General features: G+C 43.0%; 1 protein-coding gene across 4 annotated transcripts in view; it reads right to left on the bottom strand.

Annotated features, from left to right (window-relative positions):
* SPMIP2 (sperm microtubule inner protein 2) overlaps positions 1-20,275 on the bottom strand; it is a 109,727-nt gene extending 89,452 nt beyond the window's left edge. For all 4 annotated transcript variants that reach the window (XM_084769700.1, XM_084769699.1, XM_084769698.1 and 1 more), the window contains exon 1: positions 20,102-20,275. In XM_084769700.1, coding sequence (XP_084625826.1) covers positions 20,102-20,162 — 61 coding nt within the window. In that variant the 5' untranslated portion in view covers positions 20,163-20,275. The remainder of the gene's footprint in view (positions 1-20,101) is intronic.
* Positions 20,276-20,614: the final 339 nt, after the last annotated feature.

The following is a 20,614-nucleotide window of genomic DNA, read 5'->3' as shown; positions in this document are numbered from 1 at the left end:
ACAAGAACTCACAGGGCAGCCGGACCAATGTACGTTTCTTATATGCCGAGCCTTCAGATTTGATGACTTGGGAGGCCTGAGTGTTGAGTAACTTCCTGGCTGGAAGTCCATGAGGCTGGGGCAGCAAACAGGGTCAGGAGGAGAGCAGAGTACAGGGACAGCATGGGCTAGTCTGCTCAACCCTCTCAACATATGCTGCTCCATGCTTCAGATCCCATGAAATGTCTCACGTCCGACTCACCAACACTATTCAGAGAAGGGGACGCTGACAAAATGTCATCCTAACCCATACCACAGGCCAAGCCTCCCAGACATAGGTCATGGTGAGGCGTTCTCCTGTGACACGTTATGCCTCTTAGCTAAACATTCAGAATCTGACATTATTTTTATGTGTTATATGCATTAATGATAGAAATTGGACAGACGCATGACAGAAAAAATTAAAGCAAAATACAATTTGGGGGTTTTGTCCCTGAGCAAGTTTGAGAGCTCATGATGTCTCCTTGGAAACACTGATGCTATCTATCCCTGAACTGCTGGACATAATTTGGGGGTAACTTCAGTCTCTTTTCTTTGGGGTTACAGTGGAAAGAGTAGATAGGCTGATATACATTGTCTTCATTCAAGAGGGCTAGCAAAGAGTGTGATGTCTGTAACCAGGCAAGATTTCACCAGGGATGTTCTGTGTAGCCGGGAGGCTGAGATGAGAGGATGTCATGAGTATACAGGTGTGAAGATATGAGTATACAGGTGTGAAGACATGAATATACAGGTGTGAAGACATGAGTATACAGGTGTGAAGACATGAGTATACAGGTGCGAAGACATGAGTATACAGATGTGAAGACATGAGTATACAGGTGTGAAGACATGAGTATGCAGGTGTGAAGACATGAGTATACAGGTGTGAAGACATGAGTATGGAGGTGTGAAGACATGAGTATGCAGGTGTGAAGACATGAGTATACAGGTGTGAAGACATGAGTATACAGGTGTGAAGACATGAATATGCAGGTGTGAAGACATGAATATGCAGGTGTGAAGACATGAGTATGCGGGTGTGAAGACATGAGTATGCGGGTGTGAAGACAAACTGAACAAATAATCACAAAACTATATAGTGAAAGAAGAGGAAGGAGTGGGGAATGGGAAGGGAGAAGAAAAATGCTTTTCCTTATGGGAAATGCTTATCTGCATGTATCTATGAATAGCCTGATGCCTTTCACCCTTTTCATATTATAGGGAAGACATATCGGTGGCCTATATAGGAGAAAGCCTTGCCCAGGACTCTGATAGTTATCAGCACTCCTGCCTCAGTCACAGTTCTCTAGAGAAACAGAACTGATAGAATAAATGTACATATATGTACATGTATGAACATGTGGTATAGAAGGGGTAGCTTACAAGCTGTGGGCCAGTTAACCCAACAGTGACTGTCTACCAATAGAAAGCCCAGGAATCCAGTGGTCCTTCAGTACACAAGGCTGTCAGTTTTCAGTGTACACTGGAATCTGGAGGAAGCAGGCACCAATGTCAGTGACTTGAGAACAATGGCAAACAGGCAAAGCCCAAACTCCCCTTCCTTCCTTGTCCCTTATATATGGCGCCATGAGAGGATGTGGCCCACTTCAACTGATCCTGCTTTAAACTTGGTCTTATCATCTCAGGTGGTCTGGATTGGTGGTGGGCTTTCCTACCTCAGAAGATCCAGTTAACAAAAGACCCCTCACAGGTGTGTGGTCCCTGACCTGGGTGTTTAGTTAGTTCTGGATTAGTCAAGTTGAACAACTGAAAAAAGACTATCCTGAAGGTTGTGTGTAAGCATCTTAGTCTCTGGAGTTGTCCTCTGAGATAATTAAAAGTTTACGACAAGGGAGCAAAGCAGAAAGCCTTCCACATGAAAATGTGTGGGCCAGGACATCTGAGGCCCTGAGCACTACACCAGAAGGGCAGAGGCGCACTTCCTGGGGCTGATTTGTGGGCCACAGCTTCTCAAAGCCAGGCCTCAGTTCTCACAAGGTTAGCAGATGCATGTGGCAGAAACTCATGGGGCCTCCTGAACAAGTTATACATTAGCACTGACAGCTTTTTGCCTTTCTTCACATAAAGCAACACACGTTATAGACTGCAGTTCCGCCCGAAGAGGAGATGGAATTCACAAATCTTCTCAAAGTTTCCCACCAAGTTATTCCAATCTTTATCTTAAAGTGGTTGAGTGCAGTGATAAGCTATGATTTATTTTGGGTCCACCCCAGGGAGTCTAGGATACTCCCCTGTTCAGAGTAAAGGCGAAAAGGCAATCTCGGCATTTTGCATGGCAGCCGTTTGTTTTGTATCCAGGCAAACAAGATACGGCCGCTATCCACTAGACACATGGACCTCTCAAAGTGCGTGTTCCCAGGACCCACATGCTAGTGAGAGGATGGAACGGCTGGATGTGGCTCAGTGGTGGAGCCTGTGTTCGATGTGGTTGCCAGCTCCTCTGAAATAACATAAATGAAATGGACTCCATCAGGCCTAAAGATGTGAGATCACCTGTTGGGGGCTTTGAGGGGTTTGTTTGGTTGTTTTTCTTTTTAAAATTTAATCCACACAGCTAGCATATCTACTTTGTTCTAGTTCCTTTGTGTATGTGTGTGTGTGTGCGCGCGCGTGTGTGCGTGTGCACTCACAAAGTGGCATTGATAGCTACTTAGCTTGTAAGCTGAACGCTTGAGAATCTAGAAATCTCAACAAAGAGAGATGTGGGCGGAATCATTTCCTTTCCAGGAACAAAGACTCCGCAGTGCGGGAATGCCATCAGCAGTTATTCACTAATCTCCCTTCCTTTACTTAGCTTTGTTTGCCTCAGTTTTGACAACGTAGATTCCTATTTACCCTGTCTTTGGCGTCATCTTTCATTGGGCTGAGAAGTAGATTACGTTTTTATGTAATCATTTCCACAATAGTCTAATGAACACTAATTTGAATTACCCAAAATGTTTCCATTTCTTTCTTTGTAAAAGATCATGGGGTGTTATTTTTTTTTTAAAGATGTAGTTATTATTTATATAGTATCCCACCTGCATGTATGGCTACAGGCTAGAAGAGGCCACCATATCTCAGTATCGGCACCATGGGGTTGGGGGGAATTGAACTCAAGACCTTTGGAATAAAAGCCAATAAAGCAGAGGTTGATTTTAACCTCTGAGCCATCTCTCCAGCCCATAGGATTTTCAATCACTTTTCAAATCAATAACTGAAAGCCAATACAGTGGAGACCTGTCTGTAGTTCCAACAGTTCAGGAAGCTAAGATGATTGAATCACATAAGCCCAGGGAGGCAAAACCTTATCTCCCTCCAAAAAGAATTGTAGGTCAGTCAAGCCTTGCAGTGTTCTGAAGGCTTGAAGTCTCCTAAAGTCAGACTTCAGGAGCTGTCACATGTCCACACTTCAAGGAGCGGAGTGTGGAGCATCCCTGTTGCTCTTGGGGCAACTCTGTCTCTCACCATGTGCAAACATAGGACAATAGAATGCCTCTAATATGCAGGTCCCAAGAACCCCAGGAAAGTGAGCTCAGAATCTGAGTAGTAGAGTCTGAGACTCGGCATTCTTCAGCTTCCTGAAGTAGTTCTTACGCATGTTACAGCTGTGGGATACAGTTAGCTGAGTCCCCTTCAGAGAGACTTCTCTTGCCTGGGGGAAAGGATGTTGCAATTGCTGGTTATCATTGCTCCTTGGCTTGCCTGAGAATATGCCTGCAGAAGAGACTAGCATTTGACTGAATGAAGAAGAGAGCCCTCCAGTAGGCATTGCCCAATCTGTTGAGGGCCCCAGTATTCCCAAAGTTGTGCACAGGAGCATTTGCTCTCTGCTAGAGCCCCACTCCCACACCTCTCCCCCTCCCCCCCTCCCCCAGGAGCTGCATTCCTGCTTTAGTCATGAGCACTCTTTTTCCTGGTTCTTCTGCTTACAGGTCACAAGACTTCTCAGCTTCTGCCATCACATGAACCAGCTCCTCTCAATGAACTTCTTTATCTACACATATATCCTGTTTGTCGACAGGAGTGGAAGCAGCCCCACACTGCAGCCTGAGCGTCCAGAGACAGACACTCGGGAGATTTTCCTGCACCCACAAAAAGGCGTTTCAGGATGACTCACGGTAGAACAGAGTAGAGTTTAGCAACAGGAATGGAGAGAGTGGCCCTTAGGAAAAGGGTCATCCACGTGCAGGTGTGGGTCTGACCCTCCTGAAGATAGTCATATTTGTTTTGTTTTGTTTTTTGTTTGTTTTTTTTATTTTTCGAGACAGAGTCTCTCTGTGTTAGCCTTGGCTGTCCTGGACTCACTTTGTAGACCAAGCTGGCCTCAAACTCACAGTGATCCTCCTGCCTCTGCCTCCCGAGTGCTGGGATTAAAGGCGTGCACCACCACGCCCGGCTAAGATAGTCATATTTAAGTGGCTTATGATAGCCAAATATACAACTTCAGTATATACCTAAAAATATGCAGTATTTATACTTATGGTTGTGAGCCTAGCCTTTAATGGTTGAGCCATCTCTCCAGCCCAAAAATATGCCATATTTAAATGATTCATTTATTTTTATTTTATGTATGAATGTTTCACGTGTATGTACATATGTGTGCTGTGTGTGTGTGCCTGGTGCCCATGAAATCTAGAAAAGGGCTCCAGATCTCCTGGAACTGGAGTTACAGATAGTTGTAAACCTCCATGTGGATGCTGGGAACTAAATCTTGGTCCTCTGTGCCAGCAGCAAGCATTCTTGGCTGCTGACCCATCTCTCCAGCCTCCAATTTTGATGGCTTTAGAACACATGTGCATGCTCTCTTTTCTGTCTCTGTCTCTTTCTCCTCTCCCCCCCACCCCCGCACCTCCACCCTCCCACCCAAGTACAGTTTTATCTTTTAATAAATGAAATGATTAACTGTTCCTAGGGTGAGTTGGACAGTATTACAGGCTAATAAAGTAAAACGATAGGCTACAAGAATCAAATAATCTTTTCTATACCAATTCACCAGGACTCAGTACCTCTTGTTCTTACTTTATTACACTTGTTTATTCATATGTGTGCATGCTTGTGCTTGGAGATCAGAGGATGGGAATGGGGTCTCTGCTTCCATCCCCTGCATCCCCAGGTTGAAATCAAGTCTGAGCTGCCCCACTTGGTCAATATCTGTATTGTGATTTTAAAATAAAGTTTATAATTGCATTTAAAAGACTGACAGGAAATTGCAAAGTTACACTGAGAAAATAATAACGGCCATATACCCTTGGTCCTCAAGCATGGTGCATTGCTGTTTTACCTTCTACGATTGTGTACTTTCTCCCAAATTATCTTCTTTTGGAAAGTGTTACTCCAAATAAATGATCTAACCAACCTGCTGATCCAACATCTCCTTCAGTGCCAGTATTCTTGAAAATGCTGGCAATCTATCCGTTACAGATGCTCCCTGGGGTTTATTTAGTTAGAAAACATTTTCCTAAAAGGCAATAACTGTGGTCAGTGAGGTATTTGTTGGATACTTTTAATGGGTGTTGGGAAAGGATCTGCCTTTCTTGAGATAATTACTGGTAACTTGGCCTAACCAGACAGGGAACCATCTTATTCCTTATCTCCAGGTGAGAAGGCAATTGACTGGGATTACAGGCAGCACATGGGGCAGGGCAGGGGGTGTCCTGTATGTGCTGTTTTCCCACCTGGAAGAAAAGAAGGAAAGGGAAGGGAAGTGGATCCCTAGCAGTAGATAAGATGCTGCCTGGGAGATGTCTCACCCTGAACACCCTAATGACATCGTTGTATTCTTCCCAACTAGAGGATGGTGGGATTTCCATCAACCAAGATTTAAAAACCTGCCTTTCTCTCCTAAGGTATTCTACTGGACCCTGTTTTCCTTCAGTCTTCTTGTGACTGTACAGTAAAGAATGGGTTTGTGGAGTACCTAACAGCATCATACGTCACTTCATCTTGAGGCCTGCTGGCCAGGAGCTTACTTGAATCAGTAGTAGATGTCAGATGACAAGTCAACACATGCCCAGAGCTCAGCTGCTGCCCCTGTGCTTAGCTCGTTCTCTCATTGTAGTCACTCAGAACAGATAATAACAGGAGCTCGAAGGCATGACACCATGTCCAAGGTATACAGTAGGCATACAGTGAGCTGGGGTTGATAAAGTCCCCAGTACTCTGCTCTGTGTGGATCCTGAGACAAACACAGAGGCACCACTAGAATCCTGACTAGACTTGTAGGCCCAGGGGAACCAAAGTCACATGAGCCAAGTGACTTCAGTTGCTTAGATGATCTCAGGGTTTTTTCCCCTAGCTTTGCCTTTTAAAAATACTTAGGAAGAATCCTAGCACTCAGGGAGGCACAGACAGGTGGATCTGTGTGAGTTCGAGGCCAGCCTGGTCGACAAAGCCATTCCAGGACAGTCAAGGCTACACAGAGAAAACCCTGTCTTGAAAAACAAAAAACAACCAAAACCCAAAGAACTTAAGAAGGCTGAGTGAGTGTGGTGGTGTGGTGTACACTTTTAATCCCAGCACTTGGGAGGCAGAGGCAGAGCTCTAAGACATCCAGGGTGACATAGATTGTCTCAAAACAAACAAAAGAAACTTGAGACTTCAGACTTTGGAAGAGAAAGTGAGCCTGGTTGGCTGTTAAAAGAAAAGGAGGTCCTGGATGTTGTCTGTGTTGGCAGAGTGCCTGTCCAGCATGTACAGAGAAGCTACTTAAATTTTAACCCAACATACAGGCAAGGCATGGTAGAGAGTACCTGTTCTGCAAGTGCCCAGGAAGACCACAAGTTCAAGTTCATTCACAGCTACATAGTGAGTTCAAGGCTATACATGAGACCTTGTTTCAAAAAATAAAGAGGAAAAAAACACTAAAAACAAAAACAAAAACAAAAACAAAAAACCTAGGATTTGTGTGTCTTCACCTCAGCATCTTCCTTACCTAGATAATTATTTTCTTTAGGTGAATTTTTTTTTCAGTGACTGAATACATATTAAGTAAGTACTATCATTTCAAAACTGTAATTGATAAGAACATTGTATTCAGGAAGGTTAGGAGGAAAGGCCCAAATCAGTATCTGATTTTTAGTTTTTACTTCTTTCAGTAGAAACTGTTTAGCTGTATTTCCTAGCTGTCGTTTCCAGCAGTAGTGATCATCCCAGGAATGCTTGATTCTTTTAAATTAATCACAAACATTTCTCCATGAGTTTAGACAGTGTTTTTATAAAGCCGAGAAGATAAGGAGGAGTGAGGAGATGGCTCGGCAGTTAAGAGTCCTTGTCCTTGCAGAGGACCTCGGTGTGTCCCCAGCACCTACATGGCAGCTCCATGGAGTTACCTACATGGTAACTCCAGTTCCAGGAACTCCAATGGCTTCCTCTGGCTTTCACAAGTACCAGGCACACACACAGTGAACAGCCATAAGCACAGGCAAAACATTCACACATAGAATAAATAGATCTTAAAAACAGCAAACAACAACAACAACAACAACAACAACAAACCTACAATGTTTCTATGTCCACGTGGGAAAATTAAGACAAGGCCACAAAAGGCAGATGAGTTCTCTTCCATTCTTGTAGATTGCATAATAAGGGTGTTTATTCTTTAAAAACAAACAAACAAAAGCAAACAAGCTTGTCCTTAGATGTTCTCTCCTAAGAGTTGGGTCAATGCTTCTCAACTCCACGGCAACGCATCACATTAGCGATGGTTAGGTCAACAATTTAAGATGTAATGATTGATTTAGAATTGCAGGCACCCACAGATAAGGTCTTTCAATGTGTCATGTAGGCTTTTATGAAAACATAATAATGTGTCTTATAAAAAGAAAAATGTTTGGAGGGAAATAGTAAATGCGTAAGTTCAACACTCTTGGTCTCACAGTACGTGTCCTCGGGAGTAAATAAATAGCTCAGCGGGTGTTGTAAGAGTAGCCAGACGCTTGTTTGAAACAAATGGCTTTTGTATCCCATCAGAAAATAATTTTCAACCATGTTATTAATTTTTGTCCCCTCCTCCTCTGCCTCCTGCTCTTCCTCCTTCTGTTTCTGGGCTGGATCTGAGATTATGGATGATGCCAGGTACACATTCTCCCGCTGAGCTCCAGCCCCAGCCTCTGAAGTGTCTATTGTTATTTTATCTAGTTGTCCCAGGTCAAAGATTTGTGGTGCAAAGTCGAATACTGTGCACAAACTCCAGTGGCAGAGCCAATGATGACTCAAGGCAAATTACACCCTATGGTAACGGGATGAGTGCAGCATGAAATAAATAAAATATCAACACATGAAATGCAGCTTCACCAGTCTGGCGTCTCAGCAGCATTAATGTGTGTGTGAGCTTGTGCCCTGAATCCCTTTTTGGAATTCTGAGCTATTTCCTTCGTGGACTGGAGTTGCGAGACTTAAGTCGAATGTGCAGCAGGAGAGCCGTCTCGTTCTTTCCTCAAACAGGAAACCACCGGCAATTCGGTGTGAAGTCATGTTCTATTTTTAAAATAATTGGATTTAAGACATAACCATTAGTGTGACAGTTTCGCAGGGCAAAGGAGATGAATAAATAGGTTTGAAACCCAGGCTAATGGAGCAGTGCTTTTGAAAATTACCCATGCGTTTGGGTTCTGCCACTTCCGGTTTCATCCATCATACTGGCTTCTACCCTTTTCCTAGAGGCTGCTTATAGTTATTTGCTTCTAAAACAAAAGTCATGTGCAACGATCACCCCTTCGGAAGAGGGAACACTGTAACAGTCCTGGCTTCCGTGCAGTGATCTGTAGTACAAAGACAATGGCTGAGTAAACGGGCTTTCTTTTTTTACTATGCCTGTAATCTGAACAGCATACATACACACAGCTCAGATGCACAGAGGCCAGGCAGAGGCCGCCAGTCCCTCTGAGCCATGCTGGGTAAACAATTCAGCAGTTCTGAACTCTGGATACTAGAGGCTTCATGAAAAATCTTAAGCTAGATAATCTGTTATTTTGCTTCTGTATTTTATTAGTTGCTCATTGATTTTTTTTTTTCCTGAATGGGTCTTTCCACGTTGCCCATGCTGGTTTTGATACCCTGGGCTCTCTGTTTCTGCAGTCTCTGGTAGAGTTGAATCTATGGCTACAACCACAACACACTGATGTGCTTTTTCAATGTCCTATATTCACTGTTTTAACAACTCGCTTTATTTTGGGCCAAGGGAGACATGCCTGTGGTTCCAGCATAGGATGCTTGCTGGGGCAGGAAGTGTCAGTGATGGAGCACAGGAAGTTTGCAAAGTGAAGGCCAGCTAGATCCTGTTTCAATAATCAAAAACTTGGGTGAGTAGGACGGCTCAGGGGGTAAAGGTACTTGCTGCCAAGCCTAATGGCCTGAATTCAATTCCTGGGACACCCATGGAGAAAGGAGAAAAACAGCTTTTCCAGGTTGTCCTCTGAGCTCCACGTTCATGCATTAGTGTCCCTGTGTGTTCCCCCACACCAACAAAGAATATGGTATTTTGAGATTTCCTGATGGCTAAGGATGTTGAATACTTCTCAAGTATTTATTAGCCATTTGCATCTCTTCTAAGATCTGTCCATTCAGCAGTTCTTTTGGCTATTTATTGATCAAATGATTTTGATTTTGAGTGCTTAAAATTTGCAGTTCATATATGTATGTACATATATACATATACATATATATAATGCTCATTACTTCTCCTTCCTATTATTTTTAAATTACCAGTATTAGTAGTATTATCAGTATTATTATTAGTATTATCAGTATGCCCGGCTAGCAATCAATTAAGATACAGACACTTGCTATATTTAAAATAGCCTTAGTTAACCCAGGGCAGGGCAGACATTAATCCTCTAAACTACTTCCCACAGTGGTGCAGGTATGGGATCCCTGCCCCAACCCCATGCCATCTACTTCTAATTATTTCCATCAAGCTATCTCCCATCCATAATCCCAAGTACTTGCTAATGTTCTTCATCTGGGCCAAATCTCCATCCACACCAGTCATGTGCTTTCCTTCCATTTAACCCATGGTGGCCTTCTTTCTATCTTCCTCGGGTCTCTGTCTTCTCTGGATCCTCTGGTCTCTCCTCCTCCTCCTTTCTTCCTTTCTTCTTCCCAGGATTCCTCTCCTCTCTTCTCTCTCTCATCTCTCTCTCTCTCTCTTTCTCTCTCTCTCTCTCTCTCTCTCTCTCTCTGCCCCCCCCCTCCCCAGGTACCTTAGCCACACCTCTATCTCATCTGCCCTGCCCAGGTGGGATGGCTTTTTGTTAATTAGCATCAAAATACATCATCCCCCCCCCCCAACACTCTCCCTCTGGTCTGATGACAGATCCTCCCCCACCCCATTCTGAAGGCTGTTTCTCTCTTTCTCTGTTGATTATTTCTGTCAGTGTACAGAAGCTTTTCAACTTTGTGTGATCCTATTTCTCAATTCTTAGGATTATTTTCCTGTGCTAATGGAGTTCTTTCCAGAAACGTCTTTCCTGTATTTTTACCTATGTTCTAGAAGTTTCAAAATTTAATCGAAGTCTTGGGTCTCTTTTTGATTGATTTTGCATACTGTGAATACAATTTTATTCCTCTACCTCTAAATATCCAGTTTTCCCAGCATCGCTGTTGAAGACGCTGTCTTTTCTGCAATGTATGTTTTTTTTTTTAACAGTCTTTGCCAAAGCTTGCACAGCTGAAGTTGTGTGAGCTTACTTCTAGGGTTTTTATTTTTATTCTGTTCCATTGATCTGTCAAAAATTCTGTTACTAATGCTCTGATCTGAAATTTGATATGGGCTATTTAAGCCCTACCCCTTAAAAGTCCCACAGCTGCCCAATGGCACCACCCTGCCAAATGGATCTTTCATTTGGACATTTGGAGGACATTCAAATTTTAAATGACAGGATAACATTAATACCCCTCAAGAGCAGAAGCTGGTTGTAATTGGGGTTCTAGAGGCAAACTCTGTTTACATAGGATAAGGTGTCAAGTTAAATGACATATCAAGGAAGCAGCTGACAAGCCTAGAATGTAAGGTGTTTGTAATGAACACCCGTGCCAGTTTCTGCAACAATTAAGTAGTAGGAAAAAGGACAGAAGCCTGCAAGCACTGAAAAGACATGGCAGAAGTGACGTGAGTGAGTTGTGTACCATGTGCATGCTTTCTTTGGATCCTTATTCTGACTGTCAGTTTTGAAAATATGTATGTGTCGTGTGTTGTGTTTTGGGGTGTGAACATGTATGTGGCATGCATGTGAAGATCAGAGATCTATATTGGGTGCCCTAACTCTCCCTCCTTTCCTCCCTCCCTCCACCCACCCACCCATGTATTCAAGTGTGTGAATGTGGGTACATACATTCACACACACAAAAAAAACTTCTTCCTCATTTTGTTTTTCTATTTGTTTGTTTGTTTTGTTTTGTTGCTGTTTTTTTTCCCCCTGAGACAGGGTTTCTCTGTGTAGCTTTGGCTATCCTGAACTTGATTTGTAGACCAGGCTGGCCCCAGACTCACAGAGATCTGCCTGCCTCTGCTTCCTTGAGTGCTTGTGCCACCACACAGCAGCTGTCTTCCCCTTTATGGAGCCTTGGATAGGACAGTTGGTCCATGTTAGCTGGCCTTCCAGCTTTCAGACTTTGCCTAGCTTCATCCTCTATTACCCCATAAGGGTTACAGAAGCTCAAGGAATATATTCAGATTTTGCATGGGTTCTGGGGATTTGAACTCAGGTCCTCACACTTGCACACTTGCACTTTTACCCACTAAGCCATCTCTCCAGACCCACCTTTTTACTTATTTATTTATTTATTGAGACAGAGTCTCTCATTGAAACTGGAGCTCACTTATTGGGTTAACTAGCTGCCCAAAGAACTCCAAAGATCTACGTGTCTCTACCCACCCCCTCTCCGTTAATGCTGTGGTCATATATAGCCACCCTGAGCCTGGGTGCAGGGGATCTGAACTCAGGTCTTCATGCTTGCCCAGCAAGCACTGTACCCACTGAGCCATCTCCTCAGCCCCTAAAACTACAGTTAGTGACAACCAGAAAAACTTAGTTATGGAGTAGTTATGATATAGTGTCAGAGGATAGTTGTTAATTGTATTAGCCGATATCATGGCACTGTGCTTACGCAAGAATAATGTGATAGTTTTTAGAGAGGCAAAAAGGATATATGTAAATTATATATATATATATATATATATATATACATACATTTTGCTTTAGAATACTTTGGTAGAAGAAGCCAATGCATTTATTAAGTGTGCCAAACTTTTGATAGTCATTGAATATGGGTGATTGGTAGGAGATCACTGGCATATGTTTTATTCATAATACAATTTTCAAAAGCTAACATGAAAAGATTTATACATCTTTTCAAAATAACTAAAATTGATCTTTAACATTGGTGAGCTTAAAAACATTATTCATCATATTAGACATATATCCTAAAGCTCATGTCATTAATAAAAAGTATGTATCCATTTGAATCTCATCTGCTAATTCTGTTCTTCATAAATATAAGAAAATATTAGAAGGAAGGGTTTAGGAGCTGGCTCAGTCAGTAAAGTGATTGCTGTACAAGCTTGAGAGCCTGAGTTTCATTCCCCAGAGCGCAAGTAAAATGTGCCTGTGTCCCAGGGCCGAGCAGAGAAGGGAGAGATGGAAGGACCCCTGGAGCCCACTGGCCAGGCCGCCTAGCTGAATCCACACGCCTCAGATCAGTGAGAAATCCTGCCTCACAAAGAAGGGTGGGAAGAATCAAGGAGGATACTGCATGTCAACCTCTGGCCTACACACACACACACACACACACACACACACACACACACACAGACACGTGCTCATGCATGCATATGTACCTACATATTTATATGTCCACACTGTGTACATGCACATATGTACACATACACACGTGCTCATGCATGCATATGTACCTACATATTTATATGTCCACACTTGTATACATACACATATGTACACATACACACACACACACTGACACATGCTCATGCATGCATATGTACCTACATATTTATTGGACATGTACATATGTACACACACACAGACACGTGCTCATGCATGCATATGTACCTACATATTTATATGTCCACACTTGTATACATGCACATATGTACACACACACACACACACACATGCACAAGCATTGACATACATATAAGAGAAAAATAGTGACGCAAAGTGTTCAAGGGAGCTGGGACTGTATCCCGATGGTAGAGCACTTGCCTAGCGTGTGTGAGGCCCTGGGTTCAATCCCCACCCCACCAAACTTGGAAACAAAACCATTCACATAATTTTAAAAGAGTGAACATTTCTAAAGTAAATATAAAATATAGGCAAATATGAAGATAATATTTCAATGTGCTGTGAACCCATGAAGCTCATCAATGGTGATGAGAAGCTGAAATATATAAATGTATGAACCTGAGTATAGACTGGTAAATTCGAAGAGATTTTATGTGTCCAAGATTCGTACAGTTGGCAGCAACAGCGGCTAACATTGGCTTAAGGAAGGGAAGGACCGGCCTTGGTGACGGAAATGCAAAGTGTAATAGGCACAAAAATGGCTTCAAAAGCAGTCACAGACTGGAAATATAAAATTATAAATCTAGAAAACACAGCGATCCTTTTATTTAAAAAAAAAAGATTTATTTCTGCTTTTATGTTCACATGTATTTTGCCTGTGTGTATATGTCTGTGTACCATACATATGCCCAGTGTCCCCAGCGGCTGAAAGAGGGCATCAGATGACCTGGTATTGGAGTTACAATGTCTGTAAGCCTCCATGAGGATGCTGAGAATTGAACCTGGGTCTTCTGCAAGAGCAGGCAGTGTTTTTAACCACTGAGCCATTTCTCCAGTCCCAAAGATTATTTAAATATATTTTAAGCATATGAGTGTTTTGCTTGCATATTAGTGTGTGCACCAAATGCATGCCGTGCCTGCAGAGGTAGAAGAGGATGTCAGAACTGGAGTTATAGATGCTTGTGAGGTGCCACGTGCATGCTGGGAAAAGAATCTAGGTTCACTTTAAGAATAGCAATTATTTTTTGTTTGTTTGTTTACCTACGGGCTCAGCTTCTTTGAGCTAAAAAGGGTGTTTATTTTACAATTTTAATGTTTTAATTTCGACACAGGTTGGTTTTTTTGTTTTGTTTTGTTTTTTGTTTGTTTGTTTGTTTTTTTACTATACATTACACTAACAAAGAGTGCTGACACTTTGAGATTAAGAGATTTCAACAGAAAAATCAAAGGATAATTACAGGTGCCACCACTGAAGAGCTGCTGGGTCAGCTCTCCTGGGTCTTAAAGACTAAAGAGCTGATGGCTTCTTTTCCAGAACACTTTTTCCTATTTGACAATTGCCCTCCCTTTAGATAAGAATAACTCATGTCTGTGCCTTTAAATATACTATATATATGTATACATAAATATAGACATAAATTTTAAAAGGATTTGAAACTACAGTGTTTTTACAAAGAAACGAAAGGGTTTTTAAAGATTCATCAAAGGGCTTCCACCCTATCGTCTATATTTAAGAACTGCTATCTTCTTACCTTCAACTATGCCCACCTAAACAATCACAATTAAATGTTAAGCAATTAAATGTTATTACTCCTGCATAAAGAGATAAGCAGACCATTCCAGTCAAGTTTATATTAAATTTTTTTTTCTAAAGGCAGTCTTTCTATATGACTGTAAAATCTCATGGTATTAAAAATAAAGGTTATAAAAAATAAAAGATAAACATTATTCATAAAGATTAAGACTCAGCAATAAGAAACCAAAGCTACCCAACTCACTATAAAGTGGGTAAACTTAAATCTATGACACCAACAAAGAAAGAGACAGCAAGAACGTATATGCAAATACATGAAGAATTGCTGACTGGTAGAGAGTTATGAATTCACACAGCAACTGCACATCTATTAGGATAGTTAAAAGTAAAAATAGCTGAGTCCTACGTGCTGACCACGATATAGAGTGGCATGGATTTTGGCTTCCTGCTAATGGACACACAAAATGGTAGTTAGTTTAGAAGACAGTTAGGAAGCTTCCTATGAAGCTGTACTGGTTGGATCTTTGTTGTTTTCTGTTGGTGTTATCTGCTTCATCAGATTGCCCTGTAGGCAAGACTGTAGGGCATTTTCTTGATGTGGGAGGGTCCAGTTCACAGTGGGTGGTGCCACCATTGGGCAGATGGCTTTCAGGCTGAGCAAGCCATGGGGAGCAAGTCAGTAAGCAGCATTCCTCCATAGTCTCTGCTTCTGTTCCTGCATTCAGGTTCCTGCCTTGAATTCCTGCCCTCTCTTCCCTCAGTGAGGGACTATAACCATGGATGTGTAAGCCACATAAACCATTTCCTCCCCCCAAGGTGCTTTTAATGGTCATGGTGTTTTTCACAGCAATTCAAAGCAAATCAGAATAGGAACAAAGCAGCTGATCCACCAAGCACCCACCTAGGTGTTTATCACATTGATTTGAAAATAAGTCTATCCAAAAGCATGAATACAAATGTTTACAGAGGTTCCTTTCACAAGTGCCCTAATCTGGGAGAGAGCCTTCAAAAGGTACATGGATTAGCAAAAGGAGGAATTGTTACACAATGTGATAACACTCGGGATAAAAATCAGCCATTCATCCATGAAAACCATTTTATTTGTGTATTAAATAGAAAGACACCAATCTAACAGGCACACATAATGGTATGGTTCCAGCCCCGGGTGCTGTAGACTGGGCAATGCTTCTGAGTGTGGTGGTTGGCTTGCTTATTTTACATTTTGGTTGATGTTCAGGTGGGGGCTCTCATATTTTGTCCATTAACCATGTAAATGGATAGGGTGGTCTCACACCCATGGGATAGGGGGATCCCTCTAGCTAACTCTGGTTTAATGGCAGGACTATAGTGTAAACATATCAGTGGTTGCCAGGAATGCAAGGGAAGGAAAGAGAAGAAATGAGTAAATGAGGCAAGGGGAATTTTTAGAGGGTTGGAACTGTTCCATATGATTCTACGCAGTGCATATGTATCCTTAAGAATTTGTTTTTAAAAAATAACTCCTAAAACTTACAACATAAGGGGATAACTTAATGTATAACAATAAGAAAAAAATTACTTAGGCGGTTTGAGGAGGAAGATACTAGGTAGTACTCAGACCAACAAACACAAACCAACAACAAAACCTGTACTACAAATGTGGGGACGGATTTCAGCAAAGGGCGTGGAGAAGAAAGGGTGCTGACCTGAGGAGCTAGGAGTGAGGAGTCTGCAAGAACAGAGGCTTACAGAGGAGCTGCAAGGACCCACAGTGAAGTGGTTGGTGGATTTTTGCCAACAGGGCCCATGCATAACAGATTCTGGAACCTGGGCTCAAATAAAATGGCAGTGGAGAGGGAAACACTTTTCTCTCACTGGAGTTGGGACAAGGAGATAAGAAAAAAGGAAGTGGTTGGAGTGACCCCAGCGCAAAGGGCTACAGTTAGACCCAAGACTAAAACTCAGCTTGAGGATGAGACGCGGCCCCTGTGTGACTTGGTGAAGGAGAGTCAGGATAAGAAAATAGAGGCTGATTTTAGGGCTGAGCTCTCCACAGTCTCTTACTGTCTTCACACGAGCCAGTTATAAGGGTTTCAAGTTAATTACCCAGCACAGAGGAAGGCAGGCAGGCAGGCAGGCAGAAACCCCTCCGATAGCTGAGGAGCCATTGACATTTGTGACAGCTGCTGGGAGAGGATTTTTTTTTTTAAGTGATGTGACCCCTGGTAGGTCAACTGCATGCCAGGACAGAACCCACTCCTAAAACTAGCTGCGCAACACAAACTAGACTTGTTGGGGGGGGGGGCACTGAAACACAAAAGAAGAAATGTCAAAGATGAACGGAGAACGGAATGGCTGGGGAGGTGAATATCCTCAAAATGCGTTGTCTAAAGTTCTCAAAGAATTAATAAAAGCAGTATTAAGAAAAGAAAATAGAGGCTTTATTACAAAGAGAGAAAGGAAGGAAGAGCTCCAAAACCTCACAAAGTAGTGACAGGACCATAGGAAGGGGCAGAAAATAATGGAGCCGCAGAAGAAGCCAGCAGCCCACCTCAGTGCCTAAAGGGGACAGGCAGGAGACTTATGAAAAAGGGAAGCCCACGCCGGGCATGGTGGCGCCCGCCTTCAATCACAGCAACTAGGAGGCAGAGGCAGGTGGATCGCTGTGAGTTCCAGGCCACCCTGGTCTACAAATTGAGTCTAGGACAGCCAAGGCTACACAGAGAAACACTGTTTCGAAAAACAAACAAACAAACAAACAAGAAAAAAAAAAAAGAAAGAAAAGGGAAGCCTACCTGGCAGTGGTGGTACACCCCTTTAATCCCAGCATTTGGGAAGCAGAGTCAAGAGGATCTCTGTGAGTTCAAGGCCAGCTTGGTCTATAAATCGAGTCCAGGACAGACAGGGCTGTTACACGGAGAAACTCTGTCTCAGGGGGGGAAGAGTGTGGGGGTGGGGAAACCTGGTGGCCCTGGTAGAGAGAGATTGGCAGTTCTTTGCCTCACAGGCAGCAAAGCCTCACAGGCAGTGAGGCTTTGCTAAGACAGTGACTCCCCTGATGTGAGTCGTCAGTGGGGAGGAGTCCCATTGCCCCTCTGTAGAAATCCGAGAGCACTGGACGAACACCATGTTAGAAGGGAACAGTGTTTAGAACTGAGCTGACTTGGGGACCTGAGAACAAAGAATAGTGAGGCAGTTACGGAAATACAAGAAGGCGAAGTGAGTTAGGATTGTGAGTTCAAGGCCAGCCTGGACTGTATAATGAGAGTCTGTCTCACACACTCTCACTCATCTTGAGCTTAACGTAGACACAGATGGTTGGCTGCACACAGGACTATCTATAGATACATGCTTATGCAAGTTAGCAAACACACACCTATTTCCTTGTTCTGGCAGTCTAAATTGTCTGACAGAAGCTGCTCTCCAACAGCTATGATCACACCTGGCACCTGATAAAAGAAACCAAGGCTCCTTAGAGAACAGTTGGTTCTAGGAGTGGAGCCAGAGGGAAAGAAGGCGTAATACAAGTCAGCCGACCGCATCCACGGTGATGTATGCCAAGGTGGGCCCAGCAGACAGCAGGAAGCGCACAGTGGCCAAAGCTGGAACACCACCAACTATTAGCATCAGAGCACAGCCCAAAATTTGAAATAAATATTCATGAGTTCATACTAATATAAATGAGCTCATCAGTGAAAAGAGACAACTCTCTTGTGCAGAGGTGTTTCGGAGGAAGCATGCAGAGACTTTAGCCTCAAGGAAAAGCAGAGGCTGCACAGCAGTGGAAGGGGAGGGAAAGATGACACCACAGTGGAGAGACACCTGCCCACTTGCACTTCAGCCTGGTACTTAGGATCAGTAGCCACAGTATAAGTCATGTTGATAGTTTATGTGTTTGCACAAAGTGATGCAAATGTCACTTTACCTCTGTGATTTCTCTCCCGAATACTGCAACCCTAATTTAACACCCCTCACAAGGCCCTGGATCCAACCATCAACACCAGATAATAAAATTGAAGCTGTCGTGGGGATATGAAAATTCCCTGTACTTCATAAATGTCCTGTAAAACAGAGACACCACTATCACCCCTCTTTTAAAAGACTAATTAAGAAGTCTCCAGAGTAGGAGAGATTCCAGATGCAGGATGGAGCACCCAGAACCACTCCTCGCCCACTCCTTTCCCATTGGTTTTAACTTGGGCTCCATATGCCCCCCAGCCCCGTGTGGCCCATGGCTACTGCAGATTCACGCCCACTCTGCCACTTTGTTTCTACAACATGTGGGGGTTGTGCCCATCCTGAACACCACCTGTTCTGTGGTGGGTGAAGTGTTACCACCTTAGTCTGATCACTGTGCTCCCACCTCCCACCTGTTGCAAAGCAAGCCAGGAGTGAAGGAAATCTTCTTTTACACAAACTCTAAGACTGGAAAAGTTGGTTTTGTTGGCTCCAAAAGACTTACAAGACAGAAATGGATGAGGCCAATGATAAAAGACTTACAAGTGCCCACACTAAATGGGCCGTGAATTGTTCTCTGCAAGTGCAAGGTTGTTTGACATGCTCAGAATTTTAAAGGTTTTTTTTTTTATACAGTATTCTGCCCACATGTGTGCCTGCCTAGCATAAGAAGGCACCAGATCTCATTACAGGTGGTTGTGAGCCACCATGTGGTTGCTGGGATTTGAACTCAAGACCTTTGGAAGAGCAGACGGTGATCTTAACCTCTGAGCCATCTCTCCAGCCCCTCAGAATTTTAAAAAGAAAAAAAATAAGATCAACATTTGCTTTATGTCTTTAGGACTTAACACAATTCATCATGTCTTATTCTTATTTTTTAGATTTGATTATAACTGCGCGCGCACACACACACACACACACACACACACACACGCACACGCACACGCACACACACACACTGCCCAAGTCACTGGAAGTGTAAGTTGAAAGAATAAAGCACAATCTAACAAGTTTGTGACGTTTATATTTTTAAAAATCTTTTTTTTTTCCTTAGTATGGTATGCATATCTTTAATCCTAGCACTCAAGAAGCAGACCAAAGTGGATCTCTATGACTTCAAGTTCAACCTGGTCTACACAGACAGTTGTAGGCAAGCCAAGACTTCAGAGTGAGACTCTCTCAAAAGACAAAACAACAGAAACATAGAATAGTGCTGAGAATTTTTAAGCCATTTATTTACTATTCAATTTTGCACAAGTGCTTTTCCATAATACATGTCTAGTTGTAAAAGCTGCAAGAAATCTAAATCACTAATAGTGGAAAATGTGACCAAGATAACTTTTTAAATTAATGTCAAGCAGTTTTCCTTACACTAACCATGAATATATGCTATTGGAAATCTTCCTTTGTCAAAGTTAGCTTTGGTCGACTGATAGCAGCTATAATAAATAGCCTGTTGATAGCATCAAGGTGTCTATGACAAGCCCAGAGTATAAGACAATAGTCCTGTGATTGCTTCACTGTCTCACCCTTTATGTGAGGATGGATATGGCTTAGATATGAGAAAATGAACACATGCTCTGCTCACCTGTGACGACCATGCGCTTCCCCACTGTCTCAAAGAGAGGCTCCCGGTATGCTACAGCCATGGCTGAGGTTTAAACCTCTTTGCTGCAACTGCTGCCTGAAGGTCCTCACAACAGTGAGTGAATCAGTAAGCGTCAAGGGTGGCGTCTCTGCTCTCCCTGTCTGTGACCTAGGTTGGGTGGTCACCAAGGATGCTTTATGACAGAAGGGGCATATATGTTCCTTCTGCCAAAGTTCTGTATTCCAGTGTCCAAGAGCAGACAGAACCGGAGTATGCCCTAGAACTGCATGCCAACACTCCTGTCCCTTGTCTGCCTGGAGCCCAACAGAAGAAGCCTGTCCAGGAAGTCCTGGAACAGCCTAGTGGGCTCTATCTCCAGTGTCTTCCAGCATTGCTGAAGAATGTCCTACAGGGACAAGTTGTGATGTAAAAGAAACAAAAAGACAAAGCGTGGTTAAACATGTTTGAAAAAACACTCACCAGAAAAGGTACTGTGTGCCTGCCCTGAGGCAA

This window comes from Acomys minous, assembly GCF_964271855.1.
Source record: "Acomys minous genome assembly, chromosome: 19".
NCBI classification, from domain to species: Eukaryota; Metazoa; Chordata; class Mammalia; order Rodentia; family Muridae; genus Acomys; species Acomys minous.
This window is presented reverse-complemented; position numbering and strand designations above follow the sequence as displayed.